The sequence below is a fragment of the Primulina huaijiensis genome, chromosome 3, assembly GCF_012295235.1.
Source record: "Primulina huaijiensis isolate GDHJ02 chromosome 3, ASM1229523v2, whole genome shotgun sequence".
Taxonomy (NCBI): Eukaryota; Viridiplantae; Streptophyta; class Magnoliopsida; order Lamiales; family Gesneriaceae; genus Primulina; species Primulina huaijiensis.
Window position 1 is genome coordinate 225,405 of NC_133308.1, and position 16,307 is coordinate 241,711.

Here is a 16,307-nt window from a genome sequence, read left to right on the forward strand (position 1 = left end):
CACCATTGGGTTCGCCAATGAAGTAGCAAGGAGAACTTCCACATAATTATATTGTCATGTACAATATGGGTGTGAATGAATCAAAATCGTTTCCTTTATTATGATTCAGATGACTTGAACCGCGCTTGAACATATTCGAGCAAAGCAACTCCCATATATGTGTGTGTGTGTGTGTGTGTGTGTGTGTAAATATGTTGTTAGTGCGCGTCCGCGAGCATACAGTGAATTAAATTAACAAACAAGCTCAAGTCATGATTTGAAACATAATAAGATAGGGTAAATGAATCAAACTCATTTAGTTAAACTTGAGCACAAAGTAATTTGTTTTTTGAATTTCTGTGATTCAATCGAGCTCAAATACAAATATATAGACACAATTTTATTTGACTCGATCCATTTGTGTAAAACTACAGTTGAAGATGCTGTATAACACAAATTCTGACTTGACATGGCAAATGAGAAAAGAGAAGAAACTTCATTTCATAAGTTCCATGATTCCATCTAGGCCATATAAAGTTCTGAATGTAAAGAATAAGGATATTCTTTCATATAGATTTTTTAGCAGCCTCATCAGCTAATACATCATTCTATAAGACTCGCTGAGACTTTAAATCAACATAACCGGAAAAACAAGGACTCGAAATCATTGACATTATCATATATTTATATAATATAAGAAAACAAAAGTTCAACCGGAAGTGTGTGAGATACCATGTCAATTTCAATTCGAATCAGAACTAGGGAGTGATCTCCAGTCTCGGTTCAAAACAGAAACCTGTAAAGAGCTGAAGAGGAAATCGCTTTGCGACTGGGCATTTCTGCGACCACTTCCATTGCTTCTGGTTAATGTCGTAAACAAGAAGGGCGGGTGCTCCGTAACTCTGGATGTATATAAGGTCATCCGTCCCACTGCTAGCAAAAACATCATCAAACTCTCCGAAACCTTGAAAATATTTATGGGGCATTCGGGCTGCTTCTTGCCACTGTGTGCCGTTCAGAACCCAAATCCCAATTCCCTTAATGATGTCGGGTCGATCCTGTCTCCCAATGCCACCGACCATTATCAGCTTTTCCTTCAAGTTCATCAGACGGCCACATGTCAGAGAACATGGAACCGGGATGAAACTCCTCATTAACAAACCGTGTGGGGATCTGTTTCTCAAGTTGTACATGATAAGCCCATGACGATTCTCAGGAGCACCACCTCCTGTCGAGTAAATCAAGAAGTACAATACCCCATCACAAATCACGCTCTCATCACCAGCTCTCCACCCTGTTAAAATCTCCGATAGAGTTGTCACCCATGTTATCGTCGATGAATCATACAAATGGATAGAGAGATCCCATTGAAAGAAGTTTCCAGGAACTTGCTTGGATTTAACAATAGAAACCATGTAATTATGAGACACATGGTTGAGCGAAACTGCCAATGCGCTGTAATCCGAAAATTTCGGACCGGGAGGCTCATTGAGCTCTTTGCAACATTTAGTTACTGGGTTACATACGTATAACTCGCTTCTACTATCATTATCCATGAAACAAACTAACCCACATGACGAAGCAATAAACCAACTCGACGTCTCAATGCAGGGGAGGTCAATACCATACCATTTCCTAAGTATGGGATCATATGCATATCCAACAGGTTCATCTGAGCTGGTGAACATAAAGTACCAAGGTTTCTGAGCCAAAACATGAGAACTATTCCACAGAAACCTTTTCGATGTTACTATCTCATGCCATCTTTTACAAACACATCCTGCCCTAAAAATGCTAGCGATTGGAAGATAAGCCAATATTCGTTCTAAGAGATCATCAGGTAAAATTAAATCGACAGAAACAGTGGCAACTTCTTTATCATTTTCGTCATTAAGCTCTAAGAATGAATCAAACTCCACCGTGTCAGTGGAAAAGTTATCAATGGAATGGCTGACCCATGAAGTTTCGCCTTCCATGACCAAGAATCTGTGAAACTGAAACAAGAAACTCCAGTAAAATTAAACCGAAAGAATTCATATTTTAAAAAGCACATTGAAGGACTCCGACATCTAAATTGTGTCATAGAAGATGCCAAATAAAAGGGACATTAAGCAGTATACAAAACATGGGAATTGGGAAGAAACCAATTAAAAGAAATGATTCAGTGACAGATGTCACACATAACAAGAAATGAAAGAACAGATTAATATGGATAAAGATTTCCATAACATGTGAAATCCCAACCTATCTACAACTATCAAGGAATTAAAGCCACTAACCGAAATTTAAGAAACTGAATCCTGCTTATGCTAGGATCTCTCGAAAATGGGAACAGGAAATTTGAATAGCTCAAATAAAAATGAGGTGAGCACATGAAATATGCAAATCTCAAATAGCTCAGTTTGTGGCAACTAAAATCCAAATTAAATTAATTAACCAAAACACAAGAATACCATGACAAATATAAAATAAAGCACAATAGTTAAATTTTGAACATAAGATATCAGAGTAAAGTCTTTGTACCTATTTTGGGAATAAAGCAAGAAATATGCTTCTCAAGGCTGCAAAGAACAAGTTAAGAACCTAGAGGCAGAGGAGGAGATTGACAAAAATCTTATCTTGTTTTATAAGTAAATATAAAAGATAATCTGAGATTTAGAAAAAAGAAACCAAATATTTAAAAAATGCCTTTTGGCTGAATAAAAAGCTTGCCTACAGCCCAGATCACATTTACAAGCACTGCTTCTTTCTTTCCGCGTAAAGATAAAAACATTCAGGGAGGACTGCACAATGGATCTATAAAAACAACCCTTTTCGCCATATATATCCGCACCAATGAGATTGCATTATTTATATTCAGAAAACAACCGTTTCATCAAATTTATTACGCATTTAATAAAGAGCAACTACTTTCAGAATTTAGCACATCAATCAAAATGAAAAGAACAGGTCACATAGTCTCTTGAGGGGGCAAACCAGATTTAACAATAGTTAGGTGAAAGAGAAATTACACCAAGAAACACTATGAAATGAAATATCAGGACACCAAACAACCAAATGGAAAAAAATTGTAGGCTCCCACACGAACAGATCTCACAAACACCTTAACAAACCTACTCCCAATAGAGGATAAGAAACAAATCAAGATTATACCTTAGCTGAAAAATCCCTCCTTGAAACAAAAGGGCCCTCCCAGATTCCTCAAGATTTTCCAGATTAAAGGTCAAAACCCGTAACTAAACAAAAAAAATAGTATTTTGCTCCGAGCAAAGAAGCTCAATAAGTATTGAAAGATTGAAAGGGAAGGGGGGGAAATCCGGAAATCAGATAATCTTCACGAGAAACTAAGAAGGCTTAGCCAGGTAAACATGCGTTGCATATTAAATATCACTAGAATTCTACAAATGTCACATAGGGTCAGAAATGAGGGGTCTGTTCCTTTTACGTTCAACTGATGTAGCCTAAACAACAGGAAGTGAGAAATGAAAGAGGAGGGCGCTCTTTTAATAGGTTTTTTTTTTTTTTTTTTTTTTTTTTTTTTTTTTTTTTTTNTAGGTTTTTTTTTGTTTCTTAATAAAAGGGCTTTTGGTTTCGTTGACGTAGACAAAATTTGAGTATATAAAAATATTTGAGTTGTATTTTTACGAACTTTTCGATTATAAAATCGGTTGTACATGTAACATTATTTTTATTTTTTATATATTTGTATTGATCTAATTATAAAGATGTTTTACATAAATATTTTGAATAAACTAAAAATATATAAATACTAATTAATAAACAAATTAAGAAATAATTATTGAAGTAAAAAATGTGTATATTTAGTTTATTTAAATGAATGATGTCATATCTAGTTTCAATTTTTTGAATTACTATTATGTGAGTTTCTTTTAAAAAAAGTTCATTTATTATACATGATATTCATTATATATTTAGATACGTTATATTTTTTAAATACTATTTTCAAATAAAAATATTGCTGATTTTTAAAATTTATATTCTTCGTAACATACAAAATATAACAAAAAAATTAAAAAAAATGTATTAAATAATATTAAATTTTTAACGTCAAATCTACTTTATTTTGAAATCTTGGCTACGTCTCTGGAATGAAATACAAATAACGTGAGTGAGTTGTTTTTGACCACAATCAAAAGGCATATAATGCTGTCTAACTCATCAACACTCATGCCTTCACCATTTCTTCTTCAAACTATTCTTCTCCTTTTTCTTTCCTTTTACTTTGTTCTTTCATTATTTTTTTAAAACTTAATCTATCTGCGATTAAATGGGAAAAAAAGTGATTTTCCATCTTAAATTTAAAATGTATATACATAAAAAAAAATGTTACATAATTTTAAAAAAATTTATAAATTGAATCACCAAATGTTACATATCGGGAAAAAATGTTACACATTCTTTTTGGTTTAATTAATTAATTGGAGTCCATTATTTGTTAGTTAAACGTATTTCGTCCAAGGCAAAAACTTGTGTGAGACGGTCTCACAGGTCGTATTTTGTGAGACAGATCTTTTATTTGGGTCATTAATGAAAAAATATTACTTTTTATACTAAGATTATTACTTTTATTGTGAATATCGGTATGGTTGACCCGTCTCACAGATAAATATTCTGAGACCGTCTCACAATAGATCTATTCCTCGTCCAATAGACATGCTTTACCAAACCTCTGTCCACCCCACGTTTACTTTTGATGCAAGAATTGGATATGCAGTGTAGCAACCTCATATTATTATTTTTTAAATAACATTTTTTTTTTCTTTTCAGAAGAATATGATTTATATATATATATATATATAAAGCAAAAGAATATGATTATTTCAAAAAAAATTAAATAAGAAACCATTTAAAAAATATAAAATTCACATTGTTAATAACACCAATCGACATTGAAATTTCGACTATCAAGGAAAAAAGTGCACACAATATTGGACTTCGATATAAAATAAATTGTCAAACATAAGAAAATAATAGGTAGGAAATAAAAGTAGTAAAATCAACTCGAATTGAAATTAATGGGAATAAATATATATATAATATAAAGAAAATATTAGGCGTACATTTAATGTTACACTCAGTCTTACTTTTTGGTTAATAAATTATAAAAATACCCTTAAATTCAATTAGATCTATTTTATTTTCTTTTTATTCTTAAAAATATATGTACAATTGACATAGCTCCTCCATCCAAGTACTCTTATAGGCTACATCCTGTGATATTCTTTTGTTTCCTAGTTTCAAATAATTAGATTATTATTATAAAATATATTTTATTTTATTCTTATAAAATTCTTTATTTTTTTAGTCTTGAATAAATTAGTTACCATGAAAATCGATATAAATTTGCCTTTGTATAACATAAATTTTGCATATTAAATTCTTTAATTAGTAAAATATATAATAAATGACAAATTAAGTAGTTAGATAGGTGAAATTAATCGTGTCTTATATTGAATATATTGTGCTAGCCTGTCTCCATCTCCTCAAAAAAATTCCACTAATTCTTTTTATTAATCTCACATTAAAAACCATTGAAAAAATTGTGTAAATAGGTTAGTTTTCCGAATCCTAGTAATAATGTCGATATATCGCTTGATTTTTTGTGAAATATACCGCACTTTGAGTGGCTTCCAGTTTCTGTATTCATATAAATATATATTGCAAATAGCATATCCAACTACATAAAAGGTTATGTGAACCCTTAAAATGGAGAAAATAGATGAGTTAGAATCCCAAATCTCATTGATAATTGGTCCTTTTTTGGGAAAGTTTTTTTTTTTTTTTTATGTCCAATTTCAGGTTTTGGCTGAGTAAGATGTCATACCATAATTTTTCGGTGTCACATCATCAATTGTGCTAAAATAACTGAAAGTTAAAAGTTAAGTTACCGAAACTAAACTTTGAAATTTTACTTGACAAAAAAAAAATATTTTCCCTTTATTTTTTGAGTAGGTCTCCAGTCATGTGTCAAGTCTTATATGAGATCCGTCTCACAAAATCGATCGATGAGATGGTCAATTTTAATCATCCTTGATTTTATATCTATAATTTAATTTGTTTGAAAGCAACCCTAGTTTTTCTAGGTCATGAAAATCCACACAACCATTTTCTAATCATCCACCCATCCATCTATTGTGGGCATGCATGGATTACTTTTGAAATCAGCATGTGGATAGGCAAGGAACTCTAAAGTAAAAAGGATACATAAATTAGTGAAATCTACATAACATAATACATGTGCTACCACATGCTTTGATTCATGCACCACCATAGATAGCTATGTCACTTTTAAGCCATCGGGACCAACTTAATTAATCCCCACTTCCATATCTATACATCAATTAAACCCGGTTAATGGTTTGATTATAATTATCTCTTGCTTTCATGGCGAGACAGATCTCTAGTTCGAAATCCGTTAACCTTTCTTCGATTATATAAAAAAGTGAAGTTTAAAAATATCGTCGATCGCATTTTACGGTTGACAATAGTGTGATGTGTCGATCGATTTGGACGTTTTGATTATTTTTTAAAATCAAATTATTATATTTTGTTTTTTAGTTAAACAACAAGAACTTAATTGTCAGCATCGCAACATTTTGATGGCTCTCGTCAGCTGTGTGCGTCGATCGATTTGGACGGGTTGATGCGTGATCAAAAACTAATTAATTAAGAGTGGGTATCGTGTGAGTGTGAGTGTGAGTGTGAGACGGGTCAACCCTACCCATATTCACAATAAAAAGTAATACTTTTTCATGGATGACCCAAATAAGAGATCCGTCTCACAAATACGACCCGTGAGACCGTCTCACACAAGTTTTTGGCATTAAATAATCCACATGCTGGCGTAATATAAGAAATATTTCATTAACAATAATAATCAAATATTATTATGATCTGGTTTTGGAGTGGCATTCATTCATTATTATTATATAGTCGTTTATTATTTTAATATTACTAACTTTAATATAACAGCAACGAGAATAGAAGAAGAAGCTCTAGGAATATGCCATCCAATCTCGATTGATTCAAAGTCAAGCATGAAATTAATATTACACTACTTAAATCATATATATGCTTCATAAGAACATGAACAGATATGAGGTGATGTTTACCTATTTAAACGTGATGAAACTGTACATTCGATAGATGAATGTCACTTGCTGCTCACACTGAGTGTCCATCGAATTAATAGTTAAAGCAAAAACGAATTAATTTATACGATATATTTCTTGATACATGAGGCCACATTACTGTACTGAATTGTGGGGAAAATTGAAGCATTTTTGTAAGTGAAACATGCAAGCTAGTGTGTTCTTCAGAACATTCCGAATAAACTGTAGAAAACCCAATATTTTAATACCCAAAATCTCTCTCTAATTAAAACTGACTCATTTCTCACTAACACTTCCAGTTTTACTTTTTTATTTTCTTTGAGAATGCAAAGTAATTTGGCCAAAAAAGCATCCACGTTCGATCAACAAACTGACAAGAAAAAAAAAATACCCACATGAGATGCAATATCAATGAATTAATAAATAAATAAATACTCTTTATTTTATTGTTATTCAGGGAAGCATATAACATTTGCGTATTGTCAAGAGACAAAGCTCAATATTTTATGTTTATTTTTTCCATTTTTATTCACTCACGACTACCAACTTTCCTTGTGTGGTATANATCACCTCATATTTTACGAGTAGCTAGATTTCTTGTGAGACGGTCTCACGAATCTTTATTTGTGAGAAGGGTCATCCCTACCCGATATTCACAATAAAAAGTAATACTCTAGCATAAAAAATAATATTTTTTCATGGATGACCCAAATAAGATATTCGATCCACAAAATTGATCCGTAAGACCGTGTCACAATGAAAATAATTTCATGTTAATTGTTTAATATTATTTTATCAAATTAAAAATAATAATAACACATGCAATGCGTGTGCATCTTTTACTAATTGAATCATGAACATATCATCCATCCAACAGTTCCAATCCATACGAATGGTTTCAAGGTCAAAACCATACCCTCATATCATTATTAAATTACATTAAATATTAACTTTTTCTTTATCCTCGCTCCTATTTTCAAGATTTTTTATATATTTTTTAAATTGGTAAATATAAATTCATTAATCAAAAGTATAATCACAAGATATACCATGCATGCAGGACAAAACATGCAAACAAGAATCAAGAAAATCGGAAATAAAAACAAGTTGCATAGTGTATACCAAAGACTTTAGAATTTGATGTTATTATTATGCATACACTCAATTTCATTATGTCGCCATAACTAATAAATAAGTTCATTATTTTACCTTTCATTTATTTTTTTAATTCAATAAACTAATTTATGAAATGGAATGAATCCTTCGGTGGAAGATATCATCATTTGGTGGCTCATACTAAATTTTGCCGACAAAAACTTGTGTGAGACGGTCTCACGGATCGTATTTTGTGAGACATATATCTTATTTGGGTCATCCATGAAAAAATATTATTTTTTATGCTAAAAGTATCTCTTATTTTCGTCATCCATGAAAAATTATTATTTTTTATGCTAAGAGTATTACTTTTTATTGTGAATATCGATAGGGTTGACCCGTCTCACAGATAAAGATTCGTGAGACTGTCTCACAAAAAACCTACTCAATTTTGCCATAGAAGGAGATGTGTACTTCACCCGATTCAGATTCAAGAACACAATCAACGTCCTAACTTCATAAATATTTACTTTTTATAAATATATTTTAATTAATACATCAAATTTTGAATACAAGATGTTCTTATGTGAAAATTTTCGATGCTTGAGTACTGAACTTTCTTCCACTTCACTCACCATCAAGTTAAATTATCGAAAAACAATAAATTAAGCTTACATAATCGCATTTATTGATTCAAAAACTCATTTTGTATTTTGTAATTAGCTAAGAAATTTTAATTTGGATGAGTGGATGATTCAATTTATTCTGAAGAACAAAATTCACTCTTTCTTTTTTTCCCTTAAAAAAATTCGATATATATTCAATTTTTGAAAAGAAATATTTTCAATTTTTTAAAAAAAATAAAAATGTTATTATTAAAAAATATTAAATCTTTTTTTTTTGACAGCAAAAAATATTAAATCTTGATGTGTCTATAACCATTGATATATTCGAACTAAACGGCCAACTGAAAATTTTCCAAATTGAGTACAACTGTCCGCCGGTACTTTATAAAATCTCAGCCGTCAATTTCTCAATTGCGAATCTGGAACGTCCATCAGCCATTCTCTTCGAACGAATCTGCCCATAACTCAAGATCCCTATCCGACGGACAGAAAGGAATCTTACTTTGCATCACCAAACCGCAAAGCAATCCCCCACCGTTGGATCGGCTACCTTTCTCTTTTCCCGCCCTTTCCCGGACGCAATTCCAATCCTTCAAGGCCGTTGAAGCCGTCGAGTCGGAGCTGTCCGAGAAGTCGCAAGACTCACCACCGGAGCTCTGCTTCGACCCGGCGCGGCTCAGTCTTCGCCGTCGTCGGGACTCGCTCTCCTTCTTCTCCATCAGTTCACGGAAACTTACCGCCGAAACCTTATCCAGAACTCCACATTCGGACGAATCGTAAACCGCGGCTGCAATATTGAGAACTCCTTGGAATCTACCCGAAGGCCGGCGGATCTGCACCGCGGTGAATGAAGGGGTTCCTCCGCCACTACGCCTGATGGGATCCATTTTCTTAAGACAAGTGCTAAGCAGAAATCTGACCGTTCCAATGAGGAAATCTTTAATATACCCGACACCGAAGATCTCAACAGAAACGGCGGACGTATCGCCAGAAATAAATTCATCAGAGACGCGAAACAGGAATTTGTCGTTCCAGGTAGGGTTTTCACCGCCAAGGGAGTCGATCCGGGTCTTGAGCTTGGCGGCGGGATTAACCCAGGCGACGGCGTAGGCCTGCAAGCGGCGCAAATTAGTTGAAGGCGGCTTCAGTCCCTGGGCTGAGATCAAGTTAATCTCCAAAATCTGCGTCTCCATCGGCGAAATAATGTCTCTCCACAAATCAGGGCCCTTTCGCAAGAAAAATTTCCATCGAGAACCGGATTGCAGAGTGGCAGCAGGTGAAGAAATGGGACTAATGAGTAAAAAGTTTAAAATTTGTGGGCTTAATAACTAATATGGCCTCTACAAATACAGTAATGAGTTGTTTTGGGCCGATCTTCTATTCTACTGACTTAATTTAACCACACCTAGGCCCATATTTTTAGCCCTTTTTCTTCAGCTCTTTTACCAGATACATATAAAAGCCGTACCAGATAAGATTTGATAAAAATTCAATTAGAATTCGCAATAAGAAATTAATTTGTCGGTCGAAGCCATATTTTCTCATATTTATTGTGGAAGAACTGGTGTTTCTGCCTTTGTGATAGAAACTCGGTTACAGTTGTGACCCATCTCCCTAACTGCAGAAATAGTTCCCAATTTCTGATAGAGGTCCTTCTCAAGTCCAACCGACAAAGATTGGATTTAAGCTTTTAACTTCTTTCACCGTTCAAGAATGAAATGAAATTCCATTCATCGGTTTCTTGACCAGACTTAATCAACTTCTACATCAACATTGCAAAATGGAGAGAACAACAATTCTTCATAAGTAGTTTGAGTTGAAATCAGCAAGCTTCAAACAAATGCCACCTTAAATGACAAATTTCCACGCTGCTGTGAAGCTCCTACTTGTTCGCATTGACAACAAGAACCGAAGATTTTTGACGTCCAAACCTCGGTCTTGAATCAGTATCATGGAGCTGCACAGAACCCAAACGTACAGCAGAATCAAACAAAAGATCTAAATGACGATTTGTATGAATAAAAGAAGAAGTATTTTCTATGTTCGATCCTACCTCCGCCAATTGTTGCTTCGGGTAGCTGTTCAGTGGAGTACTTATGCTTCGTGATATACATGATGTCGGCAAGAATAGTTTTAAATGAGGTGGGAACAATATATTTTGAAAATAAAAAAAAACGTGGTGTTGCATATTTACGGATTGGCAGAAATTTCATGGAAATATGAATACGCGTTTTTAACGCGTATTCACACGGTCAAGGGGCTCTATAAATAGAGCTCCCCTTCATTCTGAAATCATCCCTTCTTCTAGTTTTCTCTCATTTTATAACATTATATAATATTTGTGAGCTGTTAGTTCTCCTGTATTAAGAGAGTGTGTGTTCTCTTTGGAAACACAGTGAGTGAATTGTACACCACAAAATATTATAGTGAAAATTCTTTTCATCTTGCCTGTGGTTTTTACCCTAATAATTTTTAGGAGTTTTCCACGTAAATTTCGGTGTCCAGTTTATTCTTTATTTTCGGATTTATTATCTCAAATTACAGCAAGTGGGACCAACAAGTGGTATCAGAGCCATGGTTTAAAATTTTTTAAAAATTCTGAGTATGCTCTGTGGTTGCAGCCTAGACTGATCTTCCACATCAGAAAAGATTTTTTGAAATTTTTTATTTAAGGCAGGATTATTTTGTCCAGTCTACTAAAATTGTTGTAGACATAATGACGGGAAGGTACGAGATAGCAAAGTTCAACGGAAGCAATTTTATGCTGTGAAAAATAAAGATACAAGCAGTTTTAAGAAAGGAGAATTGCTTGACGGCTATTGGAGATTACGGATGATGGAAAGTGGAATGAGATGAATGATAATACTGTTGCCAATTTACACTTGGCTATTGTAGACGAAGTATTGTCAAGTATATCTGAGATAAAAACAGCAAAAGTTATCTGGGATACTTTGACAAAGATGTACGAGGTCAAGTCGCTACACAACATGATTTTCCTAAAGAGAAGGCTTTATACTCTTCGGATGACGGAATCCTCATCGATGACCGATCATATCAACACACTAAATACTCTATTTGCCCAACTCACTTCCATGGGGCATAAAATAGGGGAAAATGAACGTGCAGAGCTTCAACTTCAAAGTCTACCAGATTCATATGATCAACATAACCAACAATATTCTTATGGGCTTTCTAAGATTCGATGATGTCTTAACTGCGGTTCTCGGTGAAGAAAGCCGGCGTAAGAATAAAGAAGATAGGTTGGTAACATCGAAGCAGGCGGAGGCTTTACCGATAATAAGAGGAATATTTATGGACCGTGACTCCAGTAGAAGCCAAAGACGAGGTAGATCAAAGTCGAGAAGTAAGAAGAAAATTATTTACTGCTTTAAATGTGGCGGTAAAGGGCACTTCAAGAAAGAGTGTACGAGTATCGAGAAGAGTTCTAAAGGAACTGTGGCTAGTACTTCAGGCAGTGGTGAAATTTTATTCAGCGAAGCAGCAACTGTTGCAGAAGGCAGACACAAATTTTGTGACACATGGATTATTGATTCAGGAGCGACGTGGCACATGACGTCTCGGAGAGAATGGTTTTACCATTATGAACCAATCTCAGGAGGATCTGTATTCATGGGAAATGATGCTGGCTTGGAAATTACTGGGGTCGGTACTATCAAAATGAAAATGTTTGATGTCACCATTCGCACCATACAGAAGGTACGACATGTGAAAGGACTGACGACAAATCTTTTGTCCTTGGGGCAATTGGATGACATCGGGTGCAAAACTCGGATCGAGAACGGGATCATGAAAATTGTGAAAGGCGCGCTTGTGGTTATGAAGGCGGAAAAGGTTGCTGCAAATCTGTATATACTTTTGAGAGAAACACATAAAGAGGCAGAACTAGCTGTTGCATCAAATGGTTCAGTAGAAGAATTCACAGTGTTATGGCATAGAAAGCTCGGGCATATGTCAGAACGAGGGTTGAAAATTCTCTCAGAACGGAAGCTGTTGCCGGGACTTACAAAAGTATCACTACCCTTTTGTGAGCATTGTGTTACCAGTAAACAACACAGATTAAAGTTTGGCACTTCTACTGCCAGGAGCAAAAGCATATTGGAGCTGATTCATTCGGATGTTTGGCAAGCACCAGTTGTATGCCTAGGAGGAGCGAGATACTTTGTCTCGTTCATTGATGATTTCTCTAGGAAATGTTGGGTGTATCCAATCAAGAAGAAATCAAATGCTTTCCAGATCTTCATAGATTTCAAAGCGCGGGTTGAACTTGATTCAGAAAAGTAAATCAAGTGTCTGAGGACTGACAATGGAGGAGAATATACCAGTGACGAGTTTGATGCATTTTGTCAACATGAACTGGTACCAGAGCACGAAGAACAAGAACATGTCGGAGGACTGACAATGTAAAATAAGACGGACGAATGTCAAGTTTCTTGTGAAGCAGTACCAGAGCACGAAGAACAAGAACATGTTGAGTCTGAAGTTTCCAATGTGAGGCAGTCAACTCGAGACAGAAGACCACCAGGTTGGCTTTCAGATTATGTCACTGAAAGCAACATTGCATATTGTCTATTATCAGAGGATGGTGAGCCATCGAGTTTCCACGAGGCTACTCAAAGCTCGGATGTATCCTTGTGGATGATAGCAATGCAAGAAGAATTGGAAGCATTAGACAGAAATCAAACTTGGGATCTTGTTACACTACCACGAGGAAGGAAAGCCATTGGAAACAGATGGGTCTATAAGATCAAGCGTGATGACAATAACCAAGTGGAGCGGTATCGTGCTAGATTGGTGGTAAAAGGGTATGATCAGAAAGAAGACATTGATTTCAATGAGATATTTTCTCCTGTGGTTCGGCTTACAACAGTCAGAGTGGTGCTGGCATTGTGTGCGGTGTTTGACCTACATCTAGAACAGCTAGATGTGAAAACGGTGTTTCTTCATGGAGATCTTGAAGAAGAAATCTATATGCTCCATCCAGAAGGTTTTGTGGAAAAAAGAAAAAAGAACTTGGTTTGCAGGTTGAACAAATCTCTGTACGGTCTCAAACAGGCGCCAAGGTGTTGGTACAAGAGATTTGATTCCTATATCATGAGCCTTGGATACAACAGACTGAGTGCATACCCTTGTATGTATTTCAAGAGGTCTGGTGATGATTATATTATTTTGTTGTTGTATGTGGACGATATGTTGGTAGCAGGCCCCAACAAAGATCATGTCCAAGGATTGAAGGCACAGTTGGCTAGGGAATTTGATATGAAAGACTTGGGACCAGCAAACAAGATTCTAGGGATGCAAGTTCACCGAGACAGAAGTAATAGAAAGATTTGGCTTTCCCAGAAAAATTATTTGAAGAAAGTCTTGCAACGCTTCAACATGCAAGATAGTAAGCCAATTTCGACCCCTCTTCCTGTTAACTTCAAGTTATCCTCCAAGATGTGTCCTAGCAGTGAAGCAGAGAGGATTGAGATGTCTCGAGTACCATATGCATCAGCAGTGGGAAGTTTGATGTTCGCTATGATCTGTACAAGACCAGACATTGCTCAAGCAGTGGGAGCAGTTAGTCGGTATATGGCGAATCCTGGACGAGAGCATTGGAGCACTGTCAAGAGGATCCTTAGATACATTAAGGGTACCTCAAATGCTGCATTATGTTATGGAGGATCGGATTTTACACTTAGGGGCTATGTCGATTCAGATTATGCAGGTGATCCTGATAAGAGGAAATCTACTACTGGTTATGTGTTTACACTTGCAGGAGGAGCAGTAAGCTGGGTTTCTAAACTGCAGACAGTTGTGACTTTATCTACAACAGAGGCAGAATATATGACAGCTACTCAAGCTTGCAAGGAAGCAATATGGATTAAAAGGTTATTGGAGGAGATCAGACACAAACAAGAGAATGTTTCTTTGTTTTGTGACAATCAGAGTGCCTTGCACATCGCAAGAAATCTAGCTTTTCATTCCAGGACTAAACACATTGGAGTCCAATTTCACTTTGTGCGGGAAGTAGTAGAAGAAGGAAGCGTGGATATGCAGAAGATCCATACGAAGGACAACATAACTGATTTTCTGACCAAGCCAGTGAACACTGATAAGTTTGAGTGGTGTAGATCCTCAAGTGGTCTAGCGGACACGTAAGCAGCAGGAAATGGCAAGATTAAAAGGATGTGTGGAGATGTGTTTGATGCTCAATCAAATCTCCAAGTGGGAGAAATGTCGGCAAGAATAGTTTTAAATGAGGTGGGGACAATATGTTTTGAAAAGAAAAAAAAACGTGTTGTTGCATATTTGACGGGTTGGCAGAAATTTCGTGGAAATATGAATACGCGTTTTTAACGCGTATTCACACGGTCAAAGGACTCTATAAATAGAGCTCCCCCCTTCATTCTGAAATTATCACTTCTTCGAGTTTTCTCTCATCTTATAACATTCTATAATATTTGTGAGGTGTTAATTCTCCTGTATTAAGAGAGTGTGTGTTCTCTTTGGAAACACAGTGAGTGAGCTGTACACCACAAAATATTATAGTGGAAATTCTTTTCATTTTGCCCGTGGTTTTTACCCTTATAATTTTTAGGGGTTTTCCACGTAAATCTCGGTGTCCAATTTATTCTTTATTTTCGGGTTTATTATCTCAAATTACCGCAAGTTTGACCAACACATGATTGGTACACCAAGTATCTGACAACATCCTTATATTTTTAGGTAAAATTTTAAAATTTGTAGTAAACAGGACTGACAAATCGTTACATGATTGGTACATCAGGTATGCTTCATCCTTACGTTCTTCCCCATTTGAAGTTGTCTACGGCCGACCACCGCCGTGTCTTCTATCATTTTTCCCAGGGGTGGCGAAATTAGAGGCCGTCGACAAAGAATTACAGACCAGAGACGAAGTCCTGAGATGTCTCCAGAAATGTCTCCTGTACGCCCAGAACCTCATGAAGACTCAATTTGATTCATCTCATCGGGATGTCCAATATTCAATAAGGGATATGGTTCTGGTACGCTTACAACAGTACTGCCAATCTAGTGTGGAAAAGCGTGTGAACAAAAGCTCTCCCCACGTTACTTTGGCCCATTCAAAGTTATTGCATGCGTTGGTCAAGTCGCATACAAACTCAAGCTTCCTGACTTCTCCTTGATCCACCTAGTCTTCCATGTCTGTTCTCTGAAGCCATTCAGGGGCAATATTCCCCACGACACAAACCTGTCGATACTCAACCAAGATGACCCACCACAGCCACTGGCCATTCTGGATTCAAGAGTCCGCCAGGGATGTCGTGAGCTGCTGATCCACTGGGCCGGCCTCTCACCCACCGAGGCTTCTTGGCAGGATGCTTCCACCTTGGCCGCGGAGTTTGGCATATTTGTGATCATGGACGATCACGTGTCTCCAGAGGGGTGTAATGTCACGACCAGCCCACCACCAGCAAATGCCGAGCCCAAC

At 35.9% G+C, this 16,307-nt stretch overlaps 2 protein-coding genes across 3 annotated transcripts; both read right to left on the reverse strand.

Moving 5' to 3' along the window:
- Nucleotides 1–525: 525 nt before the first annotated feature.
- Nucleotides 526–3,497, reverse strand: LOC140972722 (F-box/kelch-repeat protein At3g61590-like). Of its 2 annotated transcripts, none has more exons than XM_073435103.1 (2): nt 3,133–3,497; nt 526–1,973 (listed from the first exon to the last, which is right to left on the reverse strand). In XM_073435103.1, the coding sequence occupies exon 2, from the start codon at nt 1,953–1,955 to the stop codon at nt 738–740; it is 1,218 nt and encodes a 405-aa protein (XP_073291204.1). In that variant the 5' UTR covers nt 1,956–1,973; nt 3,133–3,497; the 3' UTR covers nt 526–737. The 2 variants fall into 2 exon arrangements, with proteins under 2 accessions (XP_073291204.1, XP_073291205.1); XM_073435104.1 differs by lacking the exon at nt 3,133–3,497 and adding an exon at nt 2,503–3,118.
- Nucleotides 3,498–9,136: 5,639 nt separating this feature from the next.
- Nucleotides 9,137–10,950, reverse strand: LOC140972001 (uncharacterized). Its single transcript, XM_073434471.1, has 2 exons — nt 10,887–10,950; nt 9,137–10,790 (listed from the first exon to the last, which is right to left on the reverse strand). Exon 2 carries the CDS (start codon nt 10,024–10,026, stop codon nt 9,265–9,267), a length of 762 nt encoding a protein of 253 aa, XP_073290572.1. The 5' UTR covers nt 10,027–10,790; nt 10,887–10,950; the 3' UTR covers nt 9,137–9,264.
- Between the last annotated feature and the right edge of the window lie 5,357 nt (nt 10,951–16,307).